We start from the raw sequence: 17,703 nt of genomic DNA, 5'->3' as shown, positions 1-17,703 counted from the left end.
TTATTCATAGACTGACTTCACTAATGATTTGTGCAATAATCCAATGAACAACCTCAAACTATGCTTTTCTTAAATATATTACCTATCAGGAACCGATACAGTTGAAGAATTCTGCACAGATCGCCTTGGTGTTGAAGACCGCTCACTTACTCTTACATCCTCCAGTGAATGGAATGCACAGCATGGTGCATCACGTGGTCGACTAAATACCACACCAGGCAGTGATGGTATTGGTGCTTGGGCCGCACAGTCCAACAACCAAAACCAATGGATTCAAGCTGACATTGGTGCATTGAAAGAAATTACTGGAGTAGTCACGCAAGGCCGTAATGGAGGCCATGACCAATGGGTGACATCTTATGAAGTCCTCTACAGCATTGATGGAAACAATTTCGAATCAGTAATGGGAGCCAGTGGTGATATTGCAGTGAGTCCATTCTCGTTCTCTTTTAATTATTATTCCTCTTCAGCCATATCTCAGTTTCCATGTTTCCAATTAATGTATATTTCTAATGTTTGTGATATGCAGGAATTCAATGGAAACTCAAATCCAGACACAGAAGTGACCAATCTTTTCCCAGCTGTAATCCATGCGCGATACGTACGTATCCATCCAACCAGTTGGAACAATCACATCAGCCTAAGATTTGAGATTCTTGGTTGCCCAGGTATGTACAACAAACTGTATACAAAATTCATGGGTGCCACCCAATAATTGGTGAAAAGGTGTCCAACAAGTTTGATAGGTACAGACCTTTTGTAAAGCCTGCAATCGCGATTCTGTAGTAAAACCACTGGCTGGGTCAAGGGGCAGAGATTTTACTTTTCGAAATAGTGAAAATTGTGCTTTATTACCGCAGTATTAGGAACTGCAATTACAATTTCTTTGCTTGAATTTGATGACCTCAAGTTGCACCAAAAGCAGTTGGTCTATGCTTGTCTAGTGAGGTTGAACTTAACCCTCTTGAACAGCTTAACTAGTGCTACCACTGGTTGCAAATATAAGGGCATAGTGGCGCAACAAAGCCATTTAATAATCAAATCTGTATAATATTTTAAAAAAACTTTTATCTACTTATTTACTTTCTTACTAAAAATTTAGTACAAAATATTGTAATTTTATTTATGGACATGAAAAGAATTATGCCATAGGTAAAACCTGAACACAGGTGCAATCTTTTGTAACATACATTATAACTATTAGATTCTGTCTTTAATGGCTTTAAATTAATATTGCTTCTGTTTGTATTACAGATGAAATTGCTGATGGTGAGTAATAAAATCTATTTCATACTGATTGAATCAATACATGGCATTTTTTTAAGGAACTTGTGTATTCCGTTGAATGTGTAGTTATTTATATGTATAGATGCAAATGTTAAGATACTGCTGAGTGTACAGTAACATATTGTTTTGATGGTTGTTGGTATACAGTAGAACCCCTATTAAGGGAACACCTTCGGGACCAACAAGTGTCTTATTAATTGGGGTGTCCCCTGAATAGTGGTACCCCTATTCAGGGGAGACTAATCAAAAACATAAAATTGTCCCCTTAATAGGGGTTTTTGGCATGTTTTCATATAACAATGATATAGATACAGAAACAGATACAGAATTATTTTTATTGTCCAATAATTTGGAAATTACATTGCTCACTTGCTATATAATTAATTAATTAATTATCTTCTTGAATACTTTAAATTAAACTCCCTTATCCCAGCTTGGTAAAAGGAGTACTTGTAATGGTCCGTGTGCGCACCCACTGTCCCCATTCTACCACTTCTGCCTATGCAGGAGCCTATCATATACACGTGGAGCGGATGGCTGTTATCCTCTAGGATATTTTTTAAAACAATGGCAAGCCGTTCGTGGTAGTATGAGTCCAGTGACTGCACAGGCGAACCAATAACTTTCCCCACCCTACCCAGCACCCTTTCTATTCTCTCTTTATCCCCTTTACTAATATTCCCAGCCTACCTTAACATACAATACCCCCAAACAGAAAACATCACCGATACGTAGAACATCCAACATATGTCCTGCTTAACCCCAAAAGCACCTAGTTTTCTAAGACAGTAGAGTCTACTATTTAATTTCTTAACTACAAAATCAGTATAATCCCTCAACAAATTTTATTGTCAAACACCACCCCAAGATAATTATAAGAATCTACAATCTCCACTTCTTGACCATTAATGTTTACTTTATTCGGAACAGTTGTTGTTCTTCCTGAAATCAATGTGCATTTCTTTTGTCTTCTTTATGTTTAATTCAAGAAAATTATTTCCACAATACTCAGTAAATCTACAGTACATTCTTTATAATTGTATTTTTATTGACATAGAATAAGAACTAATTTATAACAATAATTTGCAATGCAAATACAATTCATTTATAATATGAAATCAGCAGAAATGGAATTTAAACAACAATAGTTTTATGTTCCAAATATTGTTTCATTACTGTATGCACTGTTAATGACCAAATAATCCTTTTTTTAATATTGACCTTTCTATTAAATGATTAAATAATTTCATATGGTTTCAAATAATATAATGTGGTTAATATGTGTGTAAGTAATGGGTATGTGAAATGTCCTGAAAAAGTAAATAATTACTGGTTTATTTACAAATAACAACAATCATGTTACATTAGAGCTTTCTATTAGATGGATGTAGCATGAATAGAGTATATGTTTTGATATGGATTAGAATTCTATTTAAAAATACACAAAAAAAAAACAAAGAAAAGGAAATCTTCATAGTTAAGGGTCAAAATTGACAAGATTGGTTTACAAAGTAACACATACAGTAGGTCTATACTGATATTCACTGGATTAAGGGGAGAAAATTCTGACCATTTGGTACACTCAGAAAGTGTCCCCATCCGCTTAATAGGGATGTCCCCTTAATAGGGGTTGGCTGAAATGTTGAAAGATATATTGCCCCCGTTTCACGGAAAAGTGTCCCCTTAATAGGGGACACTTAATATTGTGCATTTTGTTAAAATAATAATTATATATAAAACGTTTCTGAATATAAAATAATAAAATTGTTTGTCTTACAATTTGCAGAGCGTTGCAGAGATCAACTGGGCATGCAATCACTTCGCATTCCCGCCAGTCGAATCCAATCATCCACTGAATACAATAATGCCCATGGTGCACGTCGTGGTCGACTTAACTTGACGCCTGACAGTGATGGAATTGGAGCATGGGCAGCAAGGTCAAATGACCAGAACCAATGGATCCAGGTAAACCTTGGCGAAGTGAAAGAAGTGACTGGTGTGATAACTCAAGGACGAAATGGCAATTATGACCAATGGGTGACTTCTTATGAAGTCTTGTACAGCATGGATGGCAGCAACTGGGAGTCAATCCTTGGAAGAGATGGACAACCAAAGGTATGTTTGTATGGTATGCCTTGTAATGCTTGTTTTAGAATGTTATTGATTGTTGCTTCTCTGTGTTTTTCATTTGTGAAACTTTGAAAATGGATTTTAAAAAGGAGTGGAAATTAATTAAAGTCTATTTTTACAACCTTAATGAACTGATATTAACTGATATAACCCAGATTTTTAATGGGACTTACCCACAAAAAATAATGGAATGTTTGAACCCAGGTGTACATAATGCATCAAGATTACATAACAAGCCTCAAATTTCTGTTGTCTGTTTCATATTGTGTCTCATTGGAAGTCTAAATGAGCAATTTAATTGCTTAATTGAATTTTTAAATTATTTTTTTCTGTTTTCAAACACAAATAATAATTGTTATATTTCCTTCCTAAAATTCATGAATTACGAGTTGCTCAACGGAAATTAAGTAATATATACTTATATTTTCCTACAGTCTTTTGTTGGGAATAGCGACAAGGACACAGCTGTCACAGCTTTATTCATTGAGCCACTGACAACACAATATGTTCGTATTCATCCCATCACATGGAATGGACACATCAGTATGAGATTTGACGTTTTAGGATGTGCAGGTAAATGACTCTAGGGTTATTGTTTGGTTTTTATCTATCACATTATAATAAGTAGTAAGTAAAACTTAGATAGTAATTTATGGGGAGACTAGGACCAATCCAAATGAACTTGTAACCACTTTAAAATTTCTGTAGGGCCCAGTTGTGATCACATAAGTTGTATTATAATTTAAAGTCAACAAATTTAACAATGAGGAGTCAATAAATAGTTGGAACAAACGATTCGAAAGGACATAATTCAAATGATTGTAAGCTTTTTTGAGAAAGAAAAGTACTCTCAAAAACCATAAAGTATCAAGCATAATATGATATTTGATTAAAAAAAATTTTTCGAAACTACTTTTCACTACCTTAAAAAGAAATATTAATTCAAATTATTTAACTTGCAGCTCCTGTTGAAGAAACCCATGGTAAGTTATTTTTTTTTGTGGGCGGTGTGGGAGTGAAGTAGGTAATTTCATGTTTCTGGGTTCACATCTTGAAAATGCCTGGATTTTCCTCATGAAAATCATTTATTTACCTGGATAAACTGACTAGTGCCAAATTTCCTTTAACTAAAACTTAATTTTGAAAAATAAATATGATCCTCCATCTCTTCACATTGTTTGTAAATGGTGTGCATTATGTAATAAACCTCTGAGACCAGTAAAATCAGGAGATCCTTTAATTGTTTATTAGTGTAAAAAGTGTTTGCAAAGTGAACTTTGCAAACACATTGACATAAATGTTTCCTAGTGCATACTGCAATATGAATTATTAAAACTTCCACTTTGTCAAGCAGAGAACTGCAGGGGAGCTGTTGGTATGGAGACTTCTGTCATTCCTGACTCGGCCATCACTGCATCAAGTGAATACAATTCTCGACATGCACCACGCCTTGCTAGGCTCAACTTGACACCAAGGGGCGGTGATATTGGGTCTTGGGCCGCACAGACAAACAACCAGGAGCAATGGTTGCAAGTAGATATGGGAGAAGTTAAATTAGTTACTGGCATTATTACTCAGGGACGAAATGGTAATTATGACCAGTGGGTGACTGGATACGAAGTATTGTATGGTATGGATGGAAACAATTGGGAAGCAGTACTCGGAAGTGATGGACATGCTATAGTAAGCCCATCTATTTTTTTTCTTTATTGTATTTTAAATTCTACTTTTTACTCAGTGGGCAGGTTATAGACTACTTGTTACTGTTAAAATTGAGTACAAGTAGATATACTTCTCTTTCAACCAGTGAAGTGTGAAATTAAACAAATGAGAAATGTTGTCAATAATCTGTGATGCAGATAAAATGCCAATGAGATCATTACTGTTTGTATTTTTGTTATCATAATTATTATTATTCTAGAACACATTTACCCTTAAATTGTTTCCTATAATAATTAAAACATTTTCCTAGATATTTGTGTTTTCTGAACATCACCTTTGAAAAAATGTAATATTTAAATTAAATTAATATTAAATAGGAGTTTGGTGGAAATACTGACCAAGATACCCAAGTTACCAATCTCTTTCCTACTGCTTTGAGAGCAAGATATGTTCGTGTTCACCCTGTTAGATGGAATAGACACATTAGCATGCGCATGGAACTTCTTGGATGTTCAGGTGAGTTGCTAAACAATCATTAACCTTTCAAGAATCAATATTATAGATAGAAATAGAAAATATGTCTTAGTTTAGTCATGAATGCAGACAAACTTATTATTTTTTACTTCTTTTTGTCACAGAAGTGGAAGAACTTACAACTGAAGGTAAGTGTCATTATTAAGCAATATATGATTCAATGACAGGTTAGTGAAGTGTATGTTGGTATATTTTTCATGTTTGTGAAACTATATAATACTGCAGTTCCTTAAATATAAAAGCTCACCCTCATTAAAAACAAAAGTAGGCTGCATTTGGGTTGGGAGAGGGATGGCAGTTGGCTTATATGCTGGTAATCTTCTGTTAATAAAAACTTCATGGGAATGGCCGATCAAACTGCAAATTTTTAATGCTGCATGTCAAAATTTAAAGCCAGCCTTTGATTTTTTTTTTTTTTAATTTGTGAAATGTCTGCTGAGCTACTCATTACTCAGGAAATACTGTTATGTAAGTAGGACATAAAGTAAGAGGTGGGCTAATAACAAAAGTTGACTTACACCCGAGGAAAAGGGATGATAGGAAACTTTATAAATACTCCCTGAATGAGCTGACATATGTAAAGTTTGTGTTTGCAGACCATGCCTTAGAAATATTTTCACATATGATAACTTAAATATCCTGTTTTTTATATTAATCATCAGGAACAGCTGAAGAGATCTGCACTGCAGTTCCTCTTGGAGTTGAAGATGGCACACTTTCTCTTACATCCTCCACTGAATGGAATGCACAGCATGGCCCCTCGCGTGGTAGACTCAACATCACACCAGGAAATGGTGGTATTGGTGCTTGGGCTGCACAATCAAACAACCAAAACCAATGGATCCAAGCTGACATCGGTGCTTTGAAAATGGTAACTGGAGTGATCACACAAGGTCGCAATGGAGGCTATGACCAGTGGGTGACAAACTATGAGGTCCTCTATAGTGTTGACGGAAGCACTTTCGAACCTGTAACTAGAACCAGTGGCGAAGTTGTGGTATGTGTTTTTTTCATTACTCTAATTTTTTTCGAAAAACTTCAGTAATCATATATATTTCCAAGGTTGATAATTAATTTAAAGTTGCTCTTTTTATTTCTAATTACTTTAGTTTCTCTTAGGTTTTTAAAATATAAGATTAATACTTATATTCATGAGCACGAAGACTTATGACAATTTATGAGTGGTATTTTGAGGTGAGAAAAACCAAAGAAATCTTGTAATAAAGTGTTGCTTTTTGAAGAACAAATCATTTGAATTTCACGCTCTATTTATCATTTCAAATTTGCCTTTTTTTTTTATCAAATTCGTTTTAATTAAATGTTAACAACATGATTATTTCCATATCATATTAAGCTATTGAATTCTCAATGTTTGTTATGAACAGGATTTTACTGGAAACTCAGATCCAGACACCCAAGTGACCAATGAGTTCCTTGCCCCAGTCCAGGCTCGTTACATCCGTATACATCCAACCAGATGGAACAACCACATCAGCTTACGATTTGAGGTTCTTGGCTGCTCGGGTATGGGACTATTTAGTGGATAAACCCATAAGCATATCAATTTGAAAGTAGCATGTGCAGTAGATAGGACTTAGTCATGAAAATACCATGGCACATTGTATCTTGAGGCTTTTAACTTGAGCTGTATTGGTGGTGGGGTGTTAGAACATGTAGACACTTTAGCATCTTCTCTGATAATGTCAACAAATATTTATTACTTAAACATGAGGTATATTAAAAAAGTGACATGCCGTTGATAGATTATCATTTGTGTCATGTGTTAAATATAAAAATACACTGAATTAATCAACTAGTGTTAAATCTTTAGTGCATTTTCAAAACAGTCAATTCCCATGTCTTACCTGTGAATACTTACTAAATGAATTGATAAATCTTTTATTTTTATGGTTTATTTTGTTGTTGTTAAGCACCTAGAGGTTATTAACATTAGGCGCAATATAAATATTGATAGCATTCACCTCAATTTGCTGTATAAGAACACATAACACCAACCAACTTCCTGATTTCATTAAAACTAGGTTTAATCTTAACTGTTTATTTTTATAATTTATGTTTTCAATATAAGTTTTATGACTAAGCTAAGTGTTTTGTATAACCCCACTAGAAGATATTGAAGAGGTCTGCACTGCAGATCCCCTTGGAGTTGAAGATGGCACGATTGCTCTTACATCCTCCAGTGAGTGGAATGCACAACATGGAGCTACACGTGGTAGACTCAACATCACACCAGGAAGTGGTGGTATTGGTGCTTGGGCTGCACAATCAAACGACCAAAACCAATGGATCCAAGCTGACATCGGTGCTTTGAAAAAGGTAACTGGAGTGATCACACAAGGTCGCAATGGAGGGTATGACCAGTGGGTGACAAACTATGAGGTCCTCTATAGTGTTGAGGGAACCAGTTTTGAACCAATACGAGGAGCCAATGGTGAAGCAATGGTGAGTTCCTCTACACTTCTATAATTTTTGCAATTATTCTTGTTTTTCTCTCATACTGTATTGAATTGAATTTCTCAAATGTTTGTGTATATACAGGAGTTTACAGGAAACTCAGATCCAGACACGCAAATGCCTAACATGTTTTCAACCCCTGTCCAAGCTCGTTACATCCGTATCCATCCAACCAGATGGAACAACCACATCAGCTTAAGATTTGAGGTTCTTGGCTGTGAAGGTAGGTTTAATATGTCATTATAATAACAAATAGCACAACTCTTTTGGCCAACAGCTAGAAAGACAAACAAAAATTACCACCCTTCCTGATAAAAAAATAATTGTTTTTATCAACCACCACTACTGAAAATGTTCCAGACTGATGTCATCTGCTGACATATTATTTTTATTTCCATACAACTCTGCATATACTAATTTATATGTATTTATATACATATTTATATACTTTTTTATATATTTTTCTGTATTTTTTATATAATTACATGTTACATTATTTCTATTTGCAGGAGATGCTGATGAAACAGGTATGTGGAAATAGCAGAAAATTATTCAAAGCTATATATTGTGTGATGATTTATAGTTTTCAAAAGTATACTGCAAAAGAAAACAAACTTAATCTAATCCCTAAGCATCCTAATGGACTTTGTTTATAAAGTATTATCCCATCCTGTAATTGGCAAGTCCCGTGCTTGCAGTTAGATGCTAAAAAAATATAATAAGTAAATAAAAACAAATAATAAAAGTGCTATGTTATGATGTATGAAAATTTAATTTTACTATTATTTATTTCAACAACAGTTTACAATACTATTCCATCTCACGGACGTACAAGACCTAGAAGAGGTTTGTGTTGCCAATTTTTATTTAATCTTGCTCATGTTTAGTTTAAGTGTCTGAAATGGACTTGATGTGTTGAAGTATTTATCAGGCATTCAACCAAGAAACATTTCTTTAAAATTGAAGGGTCCCAAGTAGGGAAAAACCACTTCCTAAAGATTTGATTTTTAATGAGCTTTTTTTAACACAAACAATTTTATTATTGTTATAATTCCTGTGGCTAGCTGACTTCTGGGAGACAATTGTAGTAAAAGCATGCGAACATCATTAGGAGTTGGCTTAGTTTGTGGGGGAGTTTTACATGCTTGTGGGAGCCAATGTGCGGAAGAATCTTGTGACATGCTGAAGACTTATCCTTGTATTCTTAAAATAAACTTTAGTCATAGTTCGAGCTAAAACTTAAAATTAGGTAATTTAGTATTCTTACAACAAAGTTTGACTAGCACTACAAATAAATGACGCGATCCTCGACTAAAAAGATAACTCCGCAGGCCGATTTTTTTTAGTCAGCATCAGGCTAAATCACCGACTTAAAATTCATCCGTGTTACCGGATCTGTAAAATTTTGTCTACTATTAAAATTAGCTATTTTCATTGGTTAGTTTGATAGTCGTTTTTCTAGTTAGAACTTTGACTACGTTGTTTGTGAATACAAATTGAAGTTGAAGTTGTAACTAAGACTAAATGAAATACCTGTTCGAAGTTTGACTAAAGTTTGTTTTAAGAATACTTGCGTTAAGACCCCTAAAAATATACACCATGCTATGCATGCTATGTTTCATATGATCACTTGATGGATAATTAAGTGGTTTAAATTTCAACATGATTTTTCGAATTACAATTACCATTAATACTTTGAATAATTAAATTAGTTTATTACACCAGTATACATTACTTAGATATTGATGAAACTTGTTTCCAGGACCAAAATGCATTGGATGGGGTGATCCTCATTATGTTACTTTTGATGGCAAGAAGAAAAATTTCCAAGGGAATTGTACATATGTGTTCTTACGTGATGCTCTCAATACGCCACCTCAGTTCACTATTTCCATCAAGAACCAGTTTAGGCGTAGGCCAACCGTTACTTTGGCTGAATATGTACTTGTCGAAGTGTCAGGGGTGGTGATAAGGTTGAACCATCGATTTAACACCATGGTAAGTATTTCAATTTAAAGTATTTTGTTTGATTTAATGAAGGGGAACATCCCTTCGAATAAAAAAGAACAATCTGACTCTGGAAACAACACAAAAGCTGATTTGTTTAATCCAAAGTAAAATCAATTACAGTATTTCTCTGTATTTGCCAATCCACCCATTATATAAAATGTTTATTTTGTATTGCAGATCAACGGCGCAACTGTCATCCTACCTGCCAACCCAGTACCAGGCTTGTACATTGAATTCATCGGCAGGAGTCTCCTTATTACCAGTGACACTGGATTCTGGCTAACTTGGGATGGGAACTACAGGGTAGAGGCTGGCGTTGATGATCAATACCGGAACAATGTGGAAGGCCTCTGTGGTAATTATGATGGCAACCGTAGAAATGATCTTACACTCCCAGATGGTACAGTAACGTCAGATGAAAATGAATGGGGAAATAGCTGGAATGTGGATCCTCAGTAAGTCTTAGCCAATAATGGTAGTGCTGAAGTAAATGATAGTAATAATAACAGTTACAAATTATCAAAACATATCCATCTTCTAGCTGCATTCATTATCCATGGATAGCACACACTGACAACAACTACACCAAGGATTGAATTTGATTTTTCTGAAAATTCTCCATTTATATAAAATTGATCATCATTTTTTCAGATGCCAACCTCAACATCATGAAAATGCTGAATGTCCAGATGTGAAGGTAGCCATGTTGGGAATCACCGATAGTTGTGGCAAGATAACAGACCCAGAGGGACCCTTCTCGAGTTGCCATGCTTCAATTGATCCGACAGTGTTCTTTGATGGCTGTGTTTTTGACATGTGTTTCATCGGTGGAGATGACACACTATGTAACAATCTTCAGGCATATTACGAAAGATGTCGAGAAGAAGGAATTGTCATTCCAACCTTCAGAACTGAAAGCTTTTGTCGTAAGTTTCAACCTTTGTTTTTTCAGATAGAGATGTGGTAAGGATGCCTGGCTTCTAGTACCAGAGTCCAGGGTTTGAGTTGTACAATTGTGGTTTTGACCATAGAGCATGTCTAAATTTAGGTTAACTTAAAGGAACAGCTAACCTAGTTCCGGTTTTCTAACATTCATTCTAGCAATAAATTTTGCCAAATCTAGTAAATTAATGTAAGAATTAAATAAAAATGAATAATTAGTGATGAAAGTATGATTGTGAATTATAATTATATCTATTAAGATATTATTTACGTATTTTATAATTTGGTTCACAGCTGTCGTTTGCCCTGAAAACAGCAACTATACATCATGTTTAACATCTTGCCCAGACAACTGTGTGTATATCACCCCAGAAGATGCATGCCCAGACCCATGTTCTGAGGGCTGTGAATGTAATGAGGGATACGTGCTGAGTGGCACACATTGTGTTCCTGTTGGAGAATGTGGCTGTTTCTACAATGGACTTTACCATGATGTAAGCAGAGAAATGAATATTTAATTTGGTTGCCATAAATTATATTTTATTATTATTAAGTCAAAGTAAAATAAAAATAAAATGTTCCTTCATAATAACACAGCTACTAGCTAGCTGACCAAATAAACAATTTTTTTTTTTTTCAAGATTGGAGCACGTTGGATTTCTGAAGATTGTACTGAAAAATGTGAGTGCGAGTCTAGAAACAATGTCACCTGTAGCTCAATGGAATGCAGTGAAGAAGCTTTTTGTAGTACTGAGAACGGTCTACATGGATGTCATTGTCCTAGAGGACAGGCACTCGCACCAGGAAGCACATGTGAACGTAAGTTGTAAATAAGCTTTGTAGCACATCAATAAATCTTATTTTATTTAAATCTATACTTTTCGAATTGCCTGTTGTTTCAATTAAACAGCCTGGGCTCCTTTGTCTATAAAGGAAGCAATATTGATATCTTGTAGACCAAATATATACGCTAACCGTGTCGAAGTGTATTGTCAACTAACTGATTAGATTTAATTTTATGATTTATTTTATTTATTTCGCTCCAAAAATGGTCCTGGGACTTATAAGGAAGCCAAAGTTTGATGACTCAGCAAATCAGACTCCTACTAAACATCAAAATTAGTCAAAGAACAATGACAACGGAATAAAATATAATCACAGAAAAACTACAATGGAATATAGAGAAATTAAAATTGATGTGTACTTGTAAAACATTATCGATGTCATTTCGTCATAGGTAAACAAGCATTGAGACCAATTATATCAGCACTGTGAAAGACTATTATTTAAATTCTTACATTTTTTTGCAGAAACTCTGCCAATTATTCCAGTCCCAGTTGTGACACAACCACCAATAATCACTATTTTTGAGCCCACTACCCCAGCATCAGGATTCACAGGAATATCATCTGAGGTTACAGAAGGTAGTGAGGGTGAAGAGGAATCATTTACTGAAGAATCTTCCACTATCTTCCTTGATGATTCCACCACTGAAGAGGAAGAAGAACCCTCTGGTAAGAAGCACTTCTTCTCAGGGTGTTTCATGTTAGCCAGGCTGACACTTTTCACAAAAATAGAAAACAATTTTGAAAATGTGTATTTGTATTTTTTGTATGTTACTAATTACTAATCAAACGCTAATATATTTTTATTGTTTTTAGTATGCTTCAGCCATCTGACTAGCGGAGACTACTCTTATATCTTCCCATTTAATCGTATTCGTGAATTGCAAACACGTGTCGCTTTCTCTGTTCGTGCACAAAGGGATGTCCTCCTTGTCTTATCATCACACAACTACGAAGTTGATGATATGTATGAGATAACAATTGGCAGTAGAAATGACAGAACGGCTTCAATCAAACGATGTAAAAACTGTCGAGATGTATTCAGCACACGTGACAACTCAGGGTGGCTGAATGAGGATGAACCTCTTGATTTCTGGATAAGCTTTGCAGATGGCATCATTGAGGTTGGTAAACTCGGAGAAGATATACCATTCTTGCGTTATGAGGATGATCAACCTTTGGAAGTTAACTTCATCGGATTAGCAACCAAAGGAGTTGAAGGCACATTTGTTTTCTGTGGGCTTGGCAAGTATACATTCAGTGCAAATATTATTCAATATAATATATTCCAAAAAGGAAACTCAGTGTTGTATCAAGGCCACAAACTATGTGGCTACATACATTAAACCATTTTATAGCAACAAAAATATGGTAAGAATAAAACAATAACAGAAATTTGACCAGTGTTAAGCCAGACTCAATAATGGTGCTTAAAAAAAACACCATTGTTAAATTGATTGGTATAAATTTTCGTAAGTTGGAGGTATCAAGCAATTTTGCAGATACATACTGTACCTAGATGACATTACTGGATAATAAGGTAAGCAATTAAAAACATTATTTGTAGTTCAGTTATCAAGAAAGTAGAAAAAATTACATGCATATCTATAATGTTGCAGTCAAACACTGAGTACTGTCATTGTCATAATTAGTTTTGTGTTTATCAAACAGGTGAGGCAGAGATTAACGATGTGACAAGTAAGTTTAAAGTGTTAACATGTTTGGTTAAAGTGGTATTAGACTATTGGCATTTCATGTTAATAACCATCTTGATATACATCTGAGGTTGATTGTTTTTGTCATTGATGTGGGAACTTATAACAGCCCTTATTCTTGGTAAACTGTCTATGTGCATGTGCCCAGTATTTATGTTGGAATACAGATGTGGTTTACTCAATTCTGGATCATACAATGATATTTTTGTCAGGTTCTAAATGTCTTGGTATTTGTACAGGCATCTATCTCAGGTACTGTGCATTCATATTTCTGTATAATCAGGACTCTAGGTGAATATATCATGTGTTCATCTTTGGGATTTTGTTCAGGTATCTTCTATGTGGTAATTCTTCTCTGTATGTTGTTCTAAATGAATTTATGGTTACTTTTCTGTTGTTGTATGGTTCTTTTAATGGTTTAATTGATGTTACTTGGACATCAAATTTCAATGAAATTTACAGAAGTGGTACAATGGTATTTTCTGTCTATCGGGTACACGCATGCATAATCTATGAATATGATGAACGTTTTGTTGCAAACTGTCAATTGCATTGGTTTTGACAATTTTGATCTAGCTTGTGAGGGTTCCACTATTGAGCTAGAAGGCTCTGAAAGTGATTACACCTACCAGCTCCAGGAGGTTCCACCCAGTAGCAGGCGAATACAATTCCTGGTACAGGCTCAGCGAGATGTATTTATATCATTATCACCATATCCATACAGTACGGATGATATGTATGAGATAACATTAGGCCTACGCAATGGCATGTTTTCATCAATCAGACGTTGTGCATCCTGCGCAGATCAAGCAACACAACAGTACCGCAGGGCACCGCTTCTGGATGCTGAATCTTTCAGGAACTTCTGGATTGACTTTGCAAATGGGACCGTGTCGATTGGTCGGGATGGAGACACTGAACCATTCGTTTCTTGGCTGGATTCTGAGCCGTTAACAGTGCGGTATGTTGGAGTACGTGTAAACAGAGTTCCTGGAATCTTCAGATTCTGTAACTTTGGTAAGAATATCTTTCAATTATTCCTGATTTAAAAGTGTCATTGATAGTATGATTATAGGAAATGGAAATATTTGGGTAGTCTTTGACCAGTAAAGCCCAGAACAGCTGTTCCTGATAATGGTAATGATTTAAATCTACTTTAGGCTTGCATTAAATCTGATTTTAGCATAAACATCAGATTAAACTTTATAAAAGGTGGTCAATATTGGTATACTTAATTAAGTAATTTTTCTTTTTATTATCATTGCAGCTAGCAAAGCTACTAGAGGCAGTACAGGTAAGCAAACATGTCCATTGTAGAATAAGTGAAACCATAAAATAATTTAATTTTTATAATGTCAGGTATACCCTACTCACATGTTACGTACATGGTACAGTAGCTTTCACCAAAATCCTGTTATACGCTCAAATTAATTTAGAGTTGTTGTGCATGGTACAGTAGATGGTTAACAGGACTTGGAATAGTCAAAGAATGAATTCTTTTCAATGATACCTACTTTTATCTTTCCATGAACAATCATTATTAATATATAAAAATAAAAATTTAAAACAAAATGACAACAATTAAAAAAAAATTAGTCATCCTAGAATTTTCATTAGAGTTTTGGTGGTCTGTGACACTTTTTAATAATAGTTGTGAACTTTATAAGAATTTAAATGACTTAATTATATACCTAAATCTAGCTTAAGATAAAAAATATTAAGAAGAATCCCAAAACCTAAAAACACATCATAAAAAATTCCAATATGATAAACAATTGAAATATGAATAAATACATATTCAAATAATAAATATTACCACCTAAATATTTCGATTTTTCCAAAAACAAATGGATTTTAATAAAGAAAACATTTAGGGCAAATAAACAAATAATTATTGCCTTTGTCAAATGTTACTCAAAAGGTTGCCAGGAAACGAGTCCATTTGAATTGGATGGGACTGATCAAACCTACCACTTTGCATTTACACAATTGGAGGAAGATGTCACTCGCTTGGAAGTGGATATCCAGTCAAGAGCTGATATATACATTGCACTATCAGTTCAACCGTACGAAATGGAGGATATGTATGAGTTAGTGATAGGCGGTTGGTCAGCCCGTGGAGCGTCTATACGTCGATACAAAGGTGGGCCAAACAAGGTTCAGATGACACAAAGAAGATCGACTTTAGTGAATTCTGATGAACACCGACATTTTTGGATAAGCTTTGCAGATGGGAACGTTCAACTTGGTCGGGAGAATGATGAGGAACCAATCATAGAGTGGACTGATCCAACACCACTCGCTGTTAAATACATTGGTGTCAGAACTGCAAGAAATAATGCTGTCTCATTCAAATTCTGTGGATTATGTAAGACCAGTCATCATTATTATAGATTAAAATAATTAATATCAACTATAGGCACATTTTGAAAAAAATATATAAGATCATATGAATTGAATAATAAATAAATTAACACTTTATATGAATTAATTATAAATAAAGAAATAATTTTTTTCAAACTCTGAAATGAAATGTTTTATTTCTAAACCTTTTTTTCTAACAGCACAAGAAGAAACGATTGGAAGTACATGTAAGCATATATTTTTTTATTGTAAATCCTTCCTTAATTAAGAATTTTAAATGCCTTTAAATAATCATACAGTTCCAAAATGGCATTGAAAAATTGTTCGACTTAGATAAAAATCGACTTACAGATGGTTAATTAATTGAAAACACAACAATTTTGTATGACTCACTGTAAAATAATATTGACTTAGAAATATTTGAGTTAGGTCAACTTAGTTTAAGTCAACTTAGGAAAGTTTAACTGTATATCATTTGGCTAAAGTTTTCAGTATAATATATTTTATGAAATATTCACCTGGCCTCCACTTGTTAGGGTTCACATGTGTTTTTTAATCCTGGCCAGTGGAATTCATGTCAGTACAAATTCAAAGTATATTTTTGTATTTCTTTTCTTATTTCATCTGCAGCTTGCCAAGCATTCCCTGTGAAAGCAGTCGAAAGAAATGATAACACATATCACTTCGGCTACCAAGCCATTCCACGTGACATCACGCGCCTCACAGTAGATGTGAAAGCAAATCGGGATACTTATATTGTTTTGTCAGCACATCCTTACAACATGGATGAAGGGTATATGATCTTACTGGGCACCAATGGTAACCGTCGAATAGGCATTCGTAGATGTTCCAACTGCCGCAACACTGCTGAGTTCCGATTGAGACGCACAACTATCTTAGACCCAGAGAATTTCCGTAGCTATTGGATAGATTTCACAGGTGGCAGAATACAAGTTGGTTACACAGGCTCAGAGGTGGCATTAGTAGAGTGGACTGATGATGTACCACTTCTTGTACGTTATCTTGGTTACAGTATGGCTAATGGAGTTGAAGGTGAACTCAGAATCTGTGATCTAGGTGAGATAGTCTGATTGGTGTATTTTTTATTTATTTTCACAGTCTGTTTAGTGAATACTTACCTAGATAAGCCGACAAATTTGCCATTTTTCCTTTAAGAACACCCCAACAACAAAAATAGAACAATTTGATTTAGACATAAACTATTTTCACCTTTATATTACCCTTGAATTTAAATAATAAGCATTGAATTTTCATTAAAGATATCCGTTGATACTTTCCACATTTTAATAAAGTTATGTTTTTGTATTTCAGCAATAATGAGTGAAGAGGGCAGCACAAGTAAGTGACCATTTTTTTAGTTTAATTTATATTTATCTAAACCCTTTGTAGGTAATTGGTGTGGGGCTTTAACAAAAAGACTTAAATCAAACTTCACTCAATAATCTTTACTGCAAGGCTTAGTTTATACCATTATTATTTATTTTTACCAGCAGTATAGACAACACCTTCACTATTAAGTTTTCAACCAAAAGTGGCCTTTTAGTACCCTTTATTTAATTTTTTTGCATTATGTATTAAATTAAAATACAAATAAATATGAATGGTTTATCAGAATTTACCATTTTAATTAATTTATAATTCGCATTTTCATAGCTTGCCAGCAGTCAGCACCAGTTCAACTTGATGGTAGTACAGATGCATACAAGTATGAACTGAAC

The 17,703-nt window shown here is 34.4% G+C and overlaps 1 protein-coding gene across 1 annotated transcript in view; it reads left to right on the top strand.

Moving 5' to 3' along the window:
• The window catches only part of LOC117107989, a 109,538-nt gene that overhangs the window by 3,786 nt on the left and 88,049 nt on the right, over positions 1-17,703 (top strand). The window contains exons 6-27 of the mRNA XM_033249801.1: positions 90-427; positions 530-668; positions 1,255-1,269; positions 3,074-3,402; positions 3,852-3,990; positions 4,380-4,400; positions 4,772-5,100; positions 5,457-5,595; positions 5,718-5,741; positions 6,276-6,610; positions 6,999-7,137; positions 7,742-8,076; positions 8,173-8,311; positions 8,598-8,615; positions 8,890-8,934; positions 9,851-10,086; positions 10,276-10,553; positions 10,750-11,024; positions 11,335-11,534; positions 11,682-11,859; positions 12,351-12,554; positions 12,702-13,130. Coding sequence (XP_033105692.1) covers positions 90-427; positions 530-668; positions 1,255-1,269; positions 3,074-3,402; positions 3,852-3,990; positions 4,380-4,400; positions 4,772-5,100; positions 5,457-5,595; positions 5,718-5,741; positions 6,276-6,610; positions 6,999-7,137; positions 7,742-8,076; positions 8,173-8,311; positions 8,598-8,615; positions 8,890-8,934; positions 9,851-10,086; positions 10,276-10,553; positions 10,750-11,024; positions 11,335-11,534; positions 11,682-11,859; positions 12,351-12,554; positions 12,702-13,130 — 4,284 coding nt within the window. The remainder of the gene's footprint in view (positions 1-89; positions 428-529; positions 669-1,254; positions 1,270-3,073; positions 3,403-3,851; positions 3,991-4,379; positions 4,401-4,771; positions 5,101-5,456; positions 5,596-5,717; positions 5,742-6,275; positions 6,611-6,998; positions 7,138-7,741; positions 8,077-8,172; positions 8,312-8,597; positions 8,616-8,889; positions 8,935-9,850; positions 10,087-10,275; positions 10,554-10,749; positions 11,025-11,334; positions 11,535-11,681; positions 11,860-12,350; positions 12,555-12,701; positions 13,131-17,703) is intronic.

This window comes from Anneissia japonica, unplaced genomic scaffold (assembly GCF_011630105.1).
Source record: "Anneissia japonica isolate Jap-2015-1 unplaced genomic scaffold, ASM1163010v1 scaffold287960_len3192837_cov198, whole genome shotgun sequence".
Lineage (NCBI taxonomy): Eukaryota > Metazoa > Echinodermata > Crinoidea > Comatulida > Comatulidae > Anneissia > Anneissia japonica.
The sequence above is the reverse complement of the archived record's forward strand: the minus strand, read 5'-3'. Positions and strand labels throughout refer to the sequence as shown.